Source organism: Macaca nemestrina, chromosome 14, assembly GCF_043159975.1.
Source record: "Macaca nemestrina isolate mMacNem1 chromosome 14, mMacNem.hap1, whole genome shotgun sequence".
Taxonomy (NCBI): domain Eukaryota; kingdom Metazoa; phylum Chordata; class Mammalia; order Primates; family Cercopithecidae; genus Macaca; species Macaca nemestrina.
Genome location: NC_092138.1, coordinates 10,408,862 through 10,424,848, shown reverse-complemented (window position 1 = coordinate 10,424,848; position 15,987 = coordinate 10,408,862). Strand labels below are relative to the sequence as shown.

The 15,987-nt window shown below is 45.2% G+C and overlaps 1 protein-coding gene across 2 annotated transcripts; it reads left to right on the top strand.

Annotated features, from left to right (window-relative positions):
• The first annotated feature begins 21 nt into the window (after positions 1–21).
• LOC105498976 (nuclear pore-associated protein 1-like) lies at positions 22–10,277 on the top strand. Of its 2 annotated transcripts, none has more exons than XM_071077593.1 (3): positions 22–502; positions 6,644–6,785; positions 9,195–10,277. In XM_071077593.1, the coding sequence occupies exons 1-3, from the start codon at positions 161–163 to the stop codon at positions 9,278–9,280; spliced, it is 570 nt and encodes a 189-aa protein (XP_070933694.1). In that variant the 5' UTR covers positions 22–160; the 3' UTR covers positions 9,281–10,277. The 2 variants fall into 2 exon arrangements, with proteins under 2 accessions (XP_070933694.1, XP_011769667.2); XM_011771365.2 differs by having other exon boundaries at positions 25–616; positions 9,195–10,275.
• The last annotated feature ends 5,710 nt before the right edge of the window (positions 10,278–15,987 follow it).

The window sequence follows — 15,987 nt, the reverse complement described above, 5'->3', positions numbered from 1 at the left end:
CGCGCTTCTGCACGCCCTGGTTCTGTCACCAGCCCCATTGGGACGTCACAAGCGCTCAGCTGCCCAGTGCGCGCCTGGCGAAAGAGAAGTGGGCGACTACGGAGCAGCGTCTCCATTACTGACCGTTTTCTCGCCATCGTACCCGCACAACTTGCTCTAAATGGGCAATTTATTAAGTATATTTCGTCCCCGGTCCCGCCGCAGACCCCTGCCGGGCCGTCGCTCACAAGCTCCCATAGCCCGTGAGTCCTCTCAGCCTGGCCCGGCTCAGCCTGCGGCGCCCACGCGTACCCCGGGCCCTTTCCGATTCCTCTTCAACCCTCAGCAGAGCCGCGGGCCTTCTCCAGTCAGCTTCTACAGCGCCCCTAGGAAACCGTGTCCTCTCCCGCCAGACACGGACGTCCCCCTGGGGGTCCTGCGTGCTGTGGGCGGCGGGCTCCCCTCAAGGAAGAAACCCGTGCTGTCTGCTCGCAACTCCACGATGTTGGGACACCCCAGCTCGGTGAGGATCCCTCCTCCCAGCCAGTTCCCTCTCCAACTGCCTTCACCACGGGAGCAGGTGGCCGGGGCCAGGAAGCTGATTCCGATCCCAGCCAGGCTGCCGAATAAGACCAAGGTGAGGACCCAAGGAAAGCCCAGAGCAGTGATAGAGGAGGAGGGTCAGGTAGAGACGCAGGAGCAGGAGGACAAGAAAAACCCCCTCCTCTCCGCAGGACATCCACATCCAGGACCCTGGAGACCCATGGAGACCTCAGTTCCTTCAGGTGCTGTCCGGGGCCCCTTGAGGGAACTGTTTATCCCAACTGTTTGACAGAAAATAATTTGATTGACAAGACCTGGGTGTCTCCAGTGAGTTCCTGCTGGGAGGGCCGTGTTGTCCCCAGCTCACACAGCCCTGCTGTCCCCAGCTCACACAGCCCTGCTGCAGGGGTCCTTCCCCTTAAGAAGCCTGACCCGGCCGGGCGCGGTGGCTCACGCCTCTAATCCCAGCACTCTAGGAAGCTGAGGCGGGAGGATCACAAGGTCAGGAGATCGAGACCATCCTGGCTAACACGGTGAAACCCCGTCTCCACTAAAAATACAAAAAATTAGCTGGGCGTGGTGGCGGGCGCCTGTAGTCCCAGCTACTCGGGAGGCTGAGGCAGGAGAATGGCATGAACCCGGGAGGCGGAGCTTGCAGTGAGCCGAGATTGTGCCACTGCACAACAGCCTGGGTGACAGGGCAAGACTCTGTCTCAAAAAAAAAAAGAAGCCTGACCCATCTCCAAGAGTGCTCCTTGATCCCGCCCTGGGCTGCTCCCTGCTGCCAGAGAAGGTGGCCCAGGAAGTGCAGGACAAAGACACCTGCTCAGCTCCCCAGGCTTGCTGATGTTGGGGAAGAGCCTTCAGCTCTTGCATCAAGGAGATCTTCTCCACCCAGAGCTGCCAGCCACAGGCCCTGCAAAAGAAAATTGTCAGTTACAACTTCTGCCGCTGGCCTCTGCCCTGCAATTAATGGATATGGGATAGAGCTGAGTTGCAGTTAGACCTTCCAGGAACAACATTTACAGTCATATTTGATGAGCTCTGAGCAGAAGTTCCTATTCTGGGGTGTGCGACTCCTCTAGGGGATTCTTGGGTAGATTTCAGGGCATCTGTAAACCCTCTAAACATGTAGTGTATGTAATGTGTATGCTTATATGCATTTTTCTGGCAAGTGTGTTGATAAATTTCATTAGATTCCTTATGCGGTCTATGACCCCAAATCAGCTGGCGCTGAAGCTAAAAGTCAGACGCAGCCTGTGGCAAATAAGACACACAGCTGGCTCATGGTGAACGATGAGTGTGAGGCCGAAGGGGAAGGACAGTAAGAATCACCAGTCACATAATTTCGGCCTTCTCCTTCAAACCTACCACAGCCTGGAGGCTCACTCAAGGGAAATAGAGCTGGTTTCTCTTCCCCTGCCCACCACACAGACATGCCAAGGAGCAGCAGCGCAGTAGCCAAACAGCAGGTATGACAGGAGAGAGCTCCTCCTGCTCCCTGACTGGATGCACAGCTGGTGGACAAAGGAGAATTCCCTTGCCCTGAGGGCTCTTCTGGTCACCTGGGTACATGAAGATTTCTCTATAGACCAAGATGTGGTGCATATCCACCACTATGGAGCTCACATACCTGACCCCATAGGGAGCACTGCTGTCCTAGAAGGCAGAAAGAGAAGAGACAAAACTCAGTAGCCTTCGTGGTTAGTCAGTACCTGCTCTGGGATCACACATCCAGTTGGGGTGACCTCTACATTCCTGACCCCCTATCCTCCAGCCACTAGTGTAGAAATTGAAACAATTATACAATTGTGCATTTCATTCATTATGAGTCCCTTAAATGTCAACATGTGATTGGACTTATTAAATGTAGGACTACTTAAAGTAAGAGACAATATCCTGTAGCAATCTTAAGAGAGCAGCTAAACAAATAAAGAGAAAGAAAGAAAAGAAGGAGAGAAAGGAAAGGAAAGGAAGGAAGGAAGGAAGGAATGAAGAAAGGAAGGAAGGGAGAGAAAGGAAAGAGAAAGAAGGAAAGAGAAAGAGAGAAGGAAAGAAAAGAAAGAAAGAAAGAAAGGAAGGAAGGAAGGAAAGAGGAAGGAAGGAAGGAAGGAAGGAAGGAAAGAGGAAGTCTACATGAACAACAGCTTTTTAGTAGCTCCTTGAAGCTCCTGCTTGAATCACTGTGGTTCACAATCGTTTTAGCTTCCTGAGAAGCAGACTTCCTTAAATAATGACTACTCGGCTCTTACTGCATGCAGTGTTTATCCGTGGCAAAATCTTAAACACCTTTAGCAATTATTTAAAGAAATAAAACAACTTATTTGTAAATCTCAATTCCACTACTCACATGTGTAATAAAAAGGATGTTTGACCAGAGAGAAATAAGTCAAAAGTCATGATGTTCCTTAGAGTAGGCATAAGAGGTAAGGCATGACAATATTATTACATTGCTCCCTGGGCAGGTTTGGTTTTCCCCATTCAGTGATCCATCTATGATTTCTTTCTCTAGTCTAATAATTCTCTGACAGTGCACAGGGAGACAGCAAATTCCTTAGGGCAGCCATCAAGTGTTTTGTGTTCCAAAAATGCTTGGGGTTAATAAGTAATGACAAGCAAAGCAAGCTGCAAAACTAATACTTTGGTAAAATAACATGTCCAGACTTTAAAGACTTGAACACAAACTAGAGTGAGTAATGGATCAAGAACTGAGTAAATGCCAATAAGATCAAATGTGAACTGATGTCTTCTCAAGGTGTTTTGGTTAGAAACTGTCTGTGTGTGTGTGTATGTGTGTGTTACCAACAAACCATTAAAGTAAGTTAAGATGGAAACCAAGCCTGAGAAATCTCTGAACAAAGCCAATGAGGCCTCATAAGGGACCTCAACCTTCCTTGATTTGCAGTGAGGTTTCACATAAGTAAAACCTAACTTGAAGTATTTCTTGTAAATGCTTACACAGTTCTATAGTACTTGGGCCCTGTAGACTTATCACACACTGAATTATTCTTTTTTTGTTGTAATGTCTTGCCACTCCAACTAGACTGCAGCTTCCTGGAGATGGGACCATGTTCCTTATTTGCCAGTCACAGGTGTTGAGTAAATATCCTGCCTTTCCTCCTGTTATAACGGAAGTGGTGTCCAACTCCTACCCAAAGCCCATCCTCTTCTTGTCTTCTGATTCCTCCCCTTTCTGCCTCTCACAGACTCAGTGACATCCATCTTCCCCCATCTCTTCTTTTGACATACTTCAACTTCTCTTTCAGCCTCAGTCCATCAGCTCAACTATATCCCATTTGATTAGAAATTCATCCAAAGGCCCCATATCAGACTCTAGTTCCATCCTGGGATTCCCCACTGCCACATTTCATAGAGGCGTGGAGGTGTGCACATCACCACCTCCACATCACCACCTCCCCCAGTTCTTCTGCCCACTGCTCCTCGACTTCCATCCCATCACTCCAGTGGAACACACTTCCCCCAAGGTCACCAATGCACCACCATAGCCTATGGACACTATACTTAACTTCTAAGCAGCACTATCTACTATTGACTATGAGCTCCTTCTCAAAACACCATCTCTGGTTCCTGGAGAAGGGGTGAGCTGAACTGGCAAGGAGTATCCCAATCTTGTCATGGGCATCTGGAACCCTGACAGGAGGAGGCCCCTCAACCACCATGGACACTTGAGTTGGCAGGGAAAGCTGCTTAGAGAAGGGGTAGGGGCAGAACTCCAGCCAGTGTGGAGCCCAGAGAGTTTGTTGCAGGAGCTTCTCTAGTGGAGCATAGCCAGGGACACCCATCCCCCTAAAGTTCAACTTGCTCCTATAAGAGTCTTAAGGCCTAGGAGAACTGTGGGACCTGAACTCTGCAGGGTGGTCCATGAGACAGGGCCAGTCCGACCAGAGCATCCCTCAGTCTCCTGGTCTCTCCCAGGGCCCTAGTCTGGCCACGCCTTCTTGTAGTGCAGCCTTGGGTGCCCACAGAGGGTACCTCCTAGGGCTCCACATCATAGCTCCTGTGCTGGCAGACTATACCTGACCAGCAAAGAGCTCCAGCAGAGTAGCCCCACAGACACACCAGCCTGCCCATGCCCTCCCCCGATTGCAGCCTCCCCTGTGCTGCTTTGCCTGCATACACTTGCCCACAGCCACTCCCTCCATATGGCTTTGCCAGAGCATGTGTGTATGGGTAGACCTTGCCCCCACTAATGCCCCACCTCTGCACCAAGCTACCACCAGCCTGAAACTAGGCATGGAGAATAATGGACACACGTCCCCCTGAGTGGTCACTGCCACCCACAGGAACACACACAGAGGACACACACACTCCTGCACCCACCAGCACCCCATTCACATGCTAACACCATCACCAGTGCAAACACACGTAAGACACCAGCTGGGGTGCCCTTCCTCCTGACACCATGCTGCCTCTGCCACTGCTGTGAACACCTGCACAGAGGCCGGCAACCCAGCACCCACTAGCACCCCACCACAATGGACAAGCATGCACCCCTCCACAGTGCCACTGCCACTGCTGCTGGCACATGCAAACAAGGACAGATTCCACTGCCACCACCCTATGAAGCGCTTTGGCTGGCACCACCCATACAAGTGTTGTGACCAGCTATCTGGGAGAACCTCTGTACCCCCTGCACAGTGGATTCCTAACATCAAGGAGACTGGGAACAAAGTCGGCCCAGTAGAAGTCCAGTATTAGAGCACGCAGTCCAGAAGTTGGGAGCTGAGCTTTGACCCCCTACAATCTTCCAGAAACAAAGCCAGTCCACTGAACCCACCTTGTACCACAATCAAACCCCCAAGGTTATCAAATAGGATAAAAGAAAAAAAAACCCCATCCAAAGGACAGCACTTCAAAGACTGAAGGAACATTAGCCCACACAGATGAGAAAGAATGAGTGCAAGAACGCTGCCAACTCAGCCTGTGTGCCTTCTTTCTGTGTCACCTCTCCAGCAAGGGTTCTGAACTGGGCTGAGATGACTGACGTGACAGAAACAGAATTCAGAATGCGAACAGGAATGAAGATCATCAAGATTAAGGAGAATGCTGAAACCCAAACCAAGGATGCTAAGAATCACAATAAAACAATACAGGAGCTGACAGACCGAATAGCCAATATGAAAAAGAATGTAATCAACCTGATAGAGCTGAAAAACACACTACAGGAATTTCATAATGCAATCGCAAGTATTAATAGCACAATAGATGAAGCTGAGGAAAGAATCCTAGAGCTTGAAGACTGGCTTTCTGAAATAAGACAGACAAGAATAAAGAAAAAAGAATAAAAAGGAATGAAAAAAAAAAACCTCTGAGAAATATGGGATTCTGTAAAACGACCCAATCTATGAGTCATTGGTGTCTCTGAAAGAGATGGAGAGAATGGAAACAACTTGGAAAACATACTTGGGGTTATCACCCATGAGAACTTCGCCAACTCAGCTAGAGAGGCCAACAGAAAATTCGGCTTTGCCAGCTAAAAAAAAAAAAAAAAAAAAAAAAAAGAAAAGAAAAAAAAAAAAGAAAATTCGGGAAATGCAGAGAACCCTCGTAAGATACTTTACAAGAAGATCATCCACAAGACACATAATCATCAGATTCTCCAAGCTTGAAATGAAAGAAAAATGTTAAAAGCAGCTAGAGAGAAGGGTCAGGTCACCTACAAATGAAAGCCCATTAAACTAACAGTGGACCTCTCAGCAGAGGTCCATTCCCCATGAGTCATAGGGAATGATCAACATTCTTAAAAGAAACTCCAACCAAGACTTTCATATCTAGCCAAACAAAGCTTCATTGGCAAAGGAGAATAAGATCTTTTGCAGAAAAGCAAATACTGAGGGAATTCATTACCACTAGACCTGTCATCTCTAGGAACTCTGATTTTATAGATCACATCTGGCGTTGCACCAGGTGGAATTTGTGAAAAGTGTAAGGAACTATTACTGCTAATTAGGCAAGCCTCATGCTCTAATTGTCAAAAACGAAAATGAGAACACAAAATACCAAACCCCTGAAGCAATGTTTTCTCACTCATTTCCTCCCTCCATCCCCCTTCCAGCAGATTCCTGAGAACAACCTAATACATATTCCTCTTCCCTTCCAGATACAGAATTGGGTGTTCTTCATCTGGGCTTTTGTCCTGCCCACACCCAGCAGGCGCACAGCCCGTAAAGCAGGAAAAGGAACCAAGCTGAAGGAGGCAGAAACTCCGCAGCCAGCAAGGAGGAGGCGCTATCTCCCTGCAGGTTAGGAAGCCCTAAGCCATGCAACCCAGTGTGTGGGAGATGAGGGTTCTTCCCCACTTGATTGTTTCCAAGCAGGGTCATGTTGTGGTTAAGGGTACGGGTTGGCAGCCAGAATGCTTGGGTTTGAATCCTGGCTCAGCCACTTACCTTGGATAAGTAATTGAACCCCTCTGTGCCTCATCTTCCCCATCTGTACCTGCCTCCAAGAGTTGTTATGAGAATAAAGGAGTTAATACGTGTAAAACACTTAAAACAGGGCTTACCACCTATTACTCACCCAGCAAGTGTTAACTGTTATTATTATTATCTCCAACTCATAATTATAGTGAACATCATTATATTATATTATCCTCTAGTTGCATCCCTTGAAACCATACTACAGGAAAGAAATTACCAAATCTTCTGGTATTTTAGTTACTTAGCACTTTATTGGATCCAAGATGAAACACCTTGGACTGAATTAACAGTGAAGACTAAGGTGAGGATCCACAATTCTATTTTACCAGAAATCCTACTTCTAGGAATACCTTCTAAGGCAATTTTCAGATCAGCAAAGACGAGGCACAAAGGGGCTCACGGCAACATTTTTTTATGGAGTGAAAAGCTAGACACAGGCTAAGTGTGGAACAACCTGAGAATGATTAAATACGTTATGGTACAGTAATGTGCTTTTGAAGAATTTTTAATAACTAGGAAATACTCGTGAAGTAGATTGGATTACATTTGATAACTATGTAAGCACATTTGCAAGAAAACAAAACCTAGAGAGATGTATGATGACGTTCACAGTGGGGTTACTGAGAGTGAAGACACGTACACATGGTTTTTGTTTACATTTTATTTTTTTGGTGCCTTCCACGTGTTACACATGAACACACACAATTTTTATATTTGGAGAAAACGTTAAGTCATGAAACCAAAACATTTAAATACAGAAAGAATCTTTCAGAAGACACACAGTGAACTACCAGGAACTAGAGATAGAACTTACATCTCTAAATTCCTAGTTTTCAAGCCCAGAATGACTCCACATAACAGAGGCAGGTGTTGCTACTCTTCAACTTACCTTTGCTCTAGAAAGAAAAGCTGTGAGAAATCTCTCAGTTAAGGATAGATAGATGGATGGATGGATAGATAGATAGATAGATAGATAGATAGATAGATAGATAGATAGATAGGAAGGAGGATGGATGGATGGATGGATGGATGGATAGATAGATAGATAGATAGATAGATAGATAGATAGGAAGGAGGATGGATGGATAGATAGATAGGAGGGAGGGAGGGAGGAAGGGATATAAGAATGGATGGATGGATGGATGGATGGATGGATGGATGGATGGACGGATGGGTAACTAGAGATGGGCATAACTTGGGGGAGGAAAGCAAGAGCCTCTGAAGGTGCAGGATATGATTTGGCCTTGACTAATCACGGCCATTCATTTTCACAACACTGGGGCTCCTTGGCCCACATATGCTTATTAAGAGAGTGTTCTGAGAAAGCCACAGTTTTAGCAGACAAAGCCCAGGAAGGCTTCACCAGAGAGTTCTCCATCACAGCAATGCTCTGCTCATTCCTCTCATTAATTTAATAAACAAGGGAATTTTGCAAGAGTTTTAATGGAATATAACTACAGCCCTGATTTGGCTCCTTCTGGCTTCTTCTTGTTTTCTAATATTAAAAAACCTTTAAAGGGCATCCATTTTTCTTGAGCAAATAACATAAAAAAGACCGCCTTGGCAGGGTTAAATTCCCAGGACCTTGGGTTTAGGGTTGGACTAAATGGCTGGTATAAACCCTTACAAAAGTGTCTTGAGCTCAGTGGAGCTTATGTTGAGAAATAAATTTTATATTTTTTATTTTTATCTTTTAATTTCATTTTTTTCCATGAACTTTTTGAAGTTCTCTTGTGTAATTAATTATTCCTTCGAAAAGCAAATGCAACTGAGTGAGTGAACCTATAGGTTGGAGCTTAAACAAATGACTTAAGAGAGATTCTGGCCTGAGCTCTGAGTTTTGCAAGTGTTATTCCTCTAACTTTTGTTATAAACAATTTCTCCTGGAACAACTTAAATGTAAAGGGAAGTATTATCTTTAGAAGGTAAATTTTAGCTATAAAAGATACTGATTGCTTATGAAGAAAGGCAGAGTCTGCCATTCTCATACTGACCAGAGCTATGAACAGTGGCTCCAGCCTCTTTTGGCAAGGCCCCCAGAAGCCACCACCCAAACAGGACCCCATGGAGACAACATTCTCCCTACGACCCACCTGGGCTTTCTTCACTCACCTCAGGGAATTTCTTTTTCTGCACATATTAAGTGGCGGCCCTGTCAAAATACTTAGCATTGCCCTCATTCAGGCTGTAAATCTTTCCTTTCTTACTAATGTTGACATCTTTTTCCACCAGTACAAATTCACCAAGAGCCTAGGGAGACGAAGAGAGATGCCAGGAAGAAGAGAGATGCCAGGAAACAGAAGCCCACAGAATCATGAGAAGATGGGGGCCTGCTGGCAGAGCTGGGGCTTGGCAGTGGTCACTCTGGAGCCTACCCTGTGGTGTTTTTATGAGTAGTGGAAAGAACAGAGATACTATGGAGCCCACAAAGGAAGCTCAAGCAGTAACATAGCAAGAGGGAAAACAATTCAAAGGGAAGAGGCCCATGGTCTTCTTTCTTTGTGACTTCTACTGTCAGGAAGGCTCCTTATTTGTAAAGAACATGACTGTGTTTATCTCCCAAGTTCTCACCCCAAGATTAATGTGTTCAGAAAGACTTGAGCCATCAACAGTTAGAGGAGAAGTTGCACTGATGTGTGAGGGATGCATTTTGACAATTTGTGATCCAGTTATTTTGTTTATGTTAATGACTCCATCTCAGAAACCATTAAAAGTTTCTGGTATCCCAACTAATCTTATCTGGGGAAAAGAAGTTCTTTCCATTGGAAACTGTGTTCACCTGGCATAAGGAAAAAGTTGGTAAAATCTAAAGGAATCCTCAGACTTATTAATAAAATTGTGCCCAGTCCCTCTCCCCTTATAGCCACTGTGGTCAATAGCTGCAGGGCATCCCTCAGACACCCCTTTATCTAGTTCTGGTGACATCAGTCACTAAAAATGTGATCAGCTCTCAGCAGACACCACCTTAAATGCTGACGTCTCTCTAAGTCACTAGGGGGAAAGTCAGGGCCTGCAAACCAGATTCATTTTGATTAATGTTCAGAATTTTGAGAAAGTGAGAAACTCCAAAGTGACAGCTCACAGCTAACAGCTAGCCCAGAGGTTCCCAAGGAACATCAGAGATATTCCCAGAATATAAAGAGGGAAGGCCATGCTGTCCATCTCTGAAATAAGACGGTGACTAGGAGACTCAACAACTACACATTGCTCTCTTCTGCTAACAAGACTGACAACTGCTTCTTTACCAACGACTTCACTTTAATCTCTCTGACTCCTAATTAAAAATTATTAAGAAAACTAATCATTAATTGCACCCACTTCCAGGCAATATCCAATCCAGACTGACCCTCTGTTACTCAAACCCTCTTTAGAATCACCAAGTAAAACCTCAGGGTTCCTCTGCAGTGCACTCCCCCTGCCCAGTAAATCGAACTTCTTTTTATTACAGGCGTGCACGTGATGCGTTTTGTCTCATGAGCTTTAACTCGCTGTGGGCACCTGTTGCTTTGGAGTAGACCAGCCTTGAGTTCCACTTCTGAAAAGTGCCCTGACATCCCTTAAAGAGTGGGATGTCAGTCTAGAAAGATCCGTATCTGGGTCTCTTTTAGGTCAAGGCCAGGCACGTGCCTTAGCTTAAAAAATTAGATACCCCTCCCTGGGATTTGAAACCTGAGAGAGAGGCACAGCACTGGGGTTGGTGTCCAGGACAGACTGGCCATGTTGCAGGACTACTGCAGTGCTTTCTGCTTCCTGGTCCTCCAGCCCTGCCCGTTCCTAGCCAAGGTCCTTTGCTTTCCCAATGAAACCAGAAAAGTTCCCTTATCCCCCTCGCAGGGGGTGTGGCTTACTGTTTCCGAGCCCCGCTGCTCAAAGCTCTAGGGGGAGCATGCAGACAGGCAGGCTGTGGGGCTCCAACCCGTGTCAGCATCTAGGTGTGAATATTTACAGCTGAAGCGCCAGTGGGCATGTGTTACAGTGTGCTCTTTCAGTTTCACCATCCGTCCATAGGCGGCTTGCGTTAGTCAGCTCAATTAGACCCCCTGCCTTGTCTTCCGCCATCCACTGGTCAATGGCCTGATGGTAGATGCCAGTGTGTTCCACCGGCATGCTCCTCTCGACGTCCAGCCGCTTGTGTGCGTGCCCGCCAGGGTCTCGGGGTTTTTCTAGGCACAGGATGGGGGCGTGGCAGGCCAGGGTGGTCTTGGGAAATACATTGGGGCACTGAAACAGAAATGCCTCTCCTAACCTAGGTCCGTGGGCACAGACCCAGGGGTGGAGCCCTGGCCGAGGACCCTGCCCTTCTCCTCCCAGCACTTCCCTGCCCCCTTCTCATATCACCATCAATGCAGTAACTCCTCTCAATTGAGCTGGGTTCGATTTTGCTCTTGCTTTTCAGCAAAGAGCGTGGAAAGGCACAGCTGTCATTTAAACAGTGGCACTCACTCTCCACCTGAACAGGGGAGCTCATTCTGCATCAGGGTGGGTGAAAACGCCTTGGGTTGATCCACTCCTGGGTCTGGGTCAGGGACTCTCGGACCCCTTGAATGTTGTTTCCACAATTTTATTAACCTGGAAAATATGCCCCTTTGTTCTGATTGTGTGGTCACCAACGACCGCTGATTTTTAATATGGAATCTCATACACTTTGATAAGAGGGTCCCTGATGATCAGGCACCAGATCCCTATCACTGAGAAACAAAGGCTCCTATTTGTAAATGAATGCCTTGACATTGAGCTTTATCCCACAATGGGGACTTGGTTAACAGGAGGTGGTCTCTCTGTGCCTGAACAATATGTGTGTTCTGACAAAATCAAATCATCAGGTCTGCAAACCCACAGACCTTACAGGTTGGGTTTGACCCACCAGGGAATGCTGTCTCCATCACTGCTGACTGCCCTCCATGGCATTTCTATCTGTGACAACTGCTACAAGCTATCTCTGCTGGACGTCAACATCCCAAACAGGCGCTAAGATTTGTGCACTGGGTCTTTGCTCAAATGTCCTTTATAGTAGGGTGATGTGATCCAAAGGGGTTTCAGGATAATACACAGAGATCAGGAAAGATTATGCTATGGTTCATCTCTTCCTTCTGTCATGCTGACAAGTTCTGGTGCCCACCTATGTCCAGACTAGGCCCTGCTGTCATGACTGAGGGCAGAAAGCAGAGGCTTTGTCTGTGCCTGGGAACCCTTGAGTACCCAAGTCAAAGCACCTCCCACTGTCTTTAGAACTGCTCAGAATGTTCTTGGAGATATTTTACTTGTACTTAAGAGCAGTTGTTTTTGAAATTCGGTCTGGTTTAGTAGTTAAAGCACAGATTGCTGGAGTGTGACTCCTGACACCATCAGTCACTAGCTTGACCTTAGACAAGCTACTCACCCTCTATGTGCCTCACTTTCCCCACCTGAAAATGAGAATAGTAGTAGGACCTACCTCACAGGGCTGCTGTGATTTTTTTTTTTTTTTTTGAGACAGAGTCTGACTCTGTCGCCAGGCTGGAGTACAGTGGTGCGATCTCAGCTCACTACAACCTCCGCCTCCTGGGTTCAAGTGATTCTCCCGCCTCAGCCTCTGAAATAGCTGGGATTACAAGCACCCGCTACCATGCCCAGCTAATTTTTGTATTTTTGGTAGAGACAGGGTTTCACCATGTTGGCCAGGATGGTCTTGATCTCTTGACCTCGTGATCCACCCACCTCAGCCTCCCAAAGTGCTGGGATTACAGGTGTGCACCATCGCACCCGGCCTGCTGTGATGTTTAAATGCATTAATAGATGTAAATTCCCTAGGACAGGTACCTACATTCCTACAACTTATTAAGAATTATCTGTTAGCTGTTACTCTACAGCAACTGTAGACAGGGCAATTTATTGTCTGAGAGTAATATGTATAAGCCATAGAATTTCTCAGAGTTTGCCGGCTTCTTTGAAAATAAAGGAAAACTGTGGCATTCCCAAAATGACACAGCAGTGGGCCTTGGTCTAATGGGTTTATAGGTGAAAAGATTCCATTTGAAAAGTTTCTGGATTTCCATCCTGAAAACCCTGCTTTGTTAGTTAACTCTGTTTCATTTTGAAATTGGCAATCCCCCTCTCTGCACATACAAACTGCCGTGTGAACTCCATAAGGGTTGGCATGTGTGTTTGATCAGTGCTGTATCTCCACTGCCTGATATGGTGCTTTGGGACATAGTAGATACTCAATAACATCTGTAAATCTCAATTAAATTTAAATACTTACCTTTCATCAGAGTCAACACAAGAGGTTTTGAAGTCATCATTGATCAACATTATCTGTGTTTTCACAAGACCTCAGTATACCTGGTAAAGCATTTCACAAGCGATAAACAAGACATCCAGCATTTGAAAGCAAAACTCACAGAGCGTTCTACCGGATGGTGCTGCTCTAAAGAAGTCATGCTTCTGTCTGGAAATTCGCAGCATTACGATTCTTAAATCATGGAGTTCTCATACACCAAAGAAATCGAGTGCATTTGTGAAAAATGAACTCCTTAAGGACAGGGCTTGAGTTGATGCAACTGACTCTGCAAGACACCCCATCCCTCGGTGCCCTCCCTGGGACAGAGGTCCTTCGTGGTTTCTGACGATGGTGTTGGCTCCTGAAACTAGGCTTTCAGGCTCTCTGGCCTCACAAACAAGTATTAGGAATGACCAGGAAATTTCCTGGGCTCTCTTTGACCCACAGATTTTCTGTCTCTTCCCTGCTGTCCAGGGTTCTCTCCCAAACACTCCAGTCAAAATGAACTTGTTTAGTCTCTGCTTTTGTCCTTTATTCTGGAGGGCACAGGCATTAACCTCCTCTCATGTGCCATCTTGCTCGGCCTTCCATGGCCTTTTTCAAAAGCGAGATGGGATGAAATGGAAGAGAATGGAATAGTGTGGAATAGAATTGAATATATGAGAGTGCATCAAGCATTATTTCATAAAACTTTTGTTTTCATTTATAGATATGGGGGTACTCAGAGTCACAATATAAATTTTCTATTTTTACTTAGAGTCAAAAAGTTTGAATTTGCAGGCATATATACTACGTTAATAGCAGCTTTTTTGAAGATACCTGTTGAAATACCAATGTGAGGGAGTTATGTTGCCTTTTTGATATAAAAATGGGGCTTCTATTAACATATTTAGATCAATGGTATAACTTTTATATTCATGCCAATATTCTTAGTCCCTCCACTTTCCACAGTATCTCTTGTCCTCTAGGGGTCAGAGCTTTAGGCCTCACCTTTCCTGCATCAGGAGAAGCTGACATCTTTCCAGGCTGCGCTCATGCCGGTTTTTGCAAACCTGAAGCTCCAGTTCTCATGGTTTGATCATGTGCTAATTTCCTCAAACCTTTGTAGCCAGTTTGGTAAAGCAAAGTCCACCAAACAGCAGGAATGAAGGGACTTTTGCAAGATCACTAGAACTTTCCCTGCCTGTAGGGCCAGGAAGAGCCTGGGCCTTCCATGGAAAGACCAGGAGAGATTGAGTCACTGCTGAGGAGGCTGCTGCTCTTCCCTTAGGTCAGGGAATAATTTTTGCATTTCAAATAAGCTATTTGTTCCAGATGTTGGGACTCCTGGGTCTAGGCATTTGTAGCTGCTTTGAAATCATTTGCAAGACATGTGGAGCCAGATTGCTTCAGTAAGTACATCCTGGACAGGGCCTGGACCCAGACTTTGCCAACACTACCCAGTGAGTCTCTTTGTGTTGCCTGTGGCGTTTGGCTTGAGTTTCAGGGGACTACTTTCTGGTGGGACCCAATATAAGGTGGCTGCATGGACATGTTTTGATCCTAGTGCTCTAGGATGAGGAAGGAGGAGTAGAGAAACAAGGAGAAGGCAGGAGATGAAGGGTTGTTATGAGCAAAGGTGGACCACCTTGATTTCATGAAATTCTTACTATTTCAATGATTTGCTTAAAATAAAATTTTGTTGTACACATTGCAAAAGCAATTCAAAGGTGACTTATTATGGAATATTTATGAACTTCAGAAAACTGAAAAATCAGACACTATCAAAATGTATTGCAGTATATAAAATAATAGATGTTCCTATGGAATGAGACTGTGTTCTTGGATGGCAGAATATGACTAAAGATTTCATGTTTCTCAAGTTATACAAATTTAGTATAATTACTGTAAGCAACTGAATGAGATGAAGGAGAATAAAATTTTTATTTTAAAATGTTGATTAAAGACTAAATAAAACATTATTAAGGCTATATAATCAATACAATCAAATAAGAGGTATAAGTTAGAAGGTATCAAAGTAAATCACAATATTTATCACAATTTGATAGTAAACAAAGATATTACTGATTTTATTTTAAGTGGAGGAAAGTTTATTTAGTAAATGAGCTTGGCAGAATTGGTTATTTTTCTGGAAACAAATAATGTTGGCCTCCTATCCCCTATCTCACCCCAAAATAAATGGGTAAGAACTTCTAAGTGTAAAACAAAACAAAACAAAAGTATATATCTAAGATGAAAACTTAAAAGAATGTATTTTTAAAATAACTTGGGACTAAGGATACCTTTTAAACCAAAATAGAAATCTCCAGAAGTTTTCAAGGACTATGTTATTATTTGACAATATAAGAAGTTATACATTCACTCTGGCAAATAAATTAAATTTAAAAAGTTGAAAAGTGAAATCGACTGGGAAAATAACTTCCCAATACATTTGACAGATAAAGGATTATTATCCATAGTATTATCCATAATATTCCAAAGATTCTAAAAAATTGGTAAGAAAAGGCACAGCATCCCAATGGGAAAGTGGTACCACACACTCCGGACTGTTTCTGCTGCTCAAAGGCCTGAGTATAAGCAGCCAGTGCTTGTCTGCTTCTCCTCTCCCCTGCCTGTGATGCCCCTTCAGAAGGTGTCTCCCCATTCTCAGTGCTTTGCTGATAGAAAAATGCTGTACTTCCCACACAAGGCTCTAGTTCCAGACATGCTTCCAGAATTCTCAGGAAACCCCGCCTGTCCCCTGAAAACCCTGCCCTTGCACATTAG

What these genes read in the sequence shown, in the direction of transcription:
- LOC105498976 (XM_011771365.2), top strand. Translation starts at nt 161, where the DNA reads ATGGGCAATTTATTAAGTATATTTCGTCCCCGGTCCCGCCGCAGACCC. An exon ending in GGCTGCCGAATAAGACCAAG is followed by an intron (nt 617 to 6,643) that starts GTGAGGACCCAA and finishes CTTCCCTTCCAG; the next exon opens with ATACAGAATTGGGTGTTCTT. An exon ending in GAGGCGCTATCTCCCTGCAG is followed by an intron (nt 6,786 to 9,194) that starts GTTAGGAAGCCC and finishes TTTTTCCACCAG; the next exon opens with TACAAATTCACCAAGAGCCT.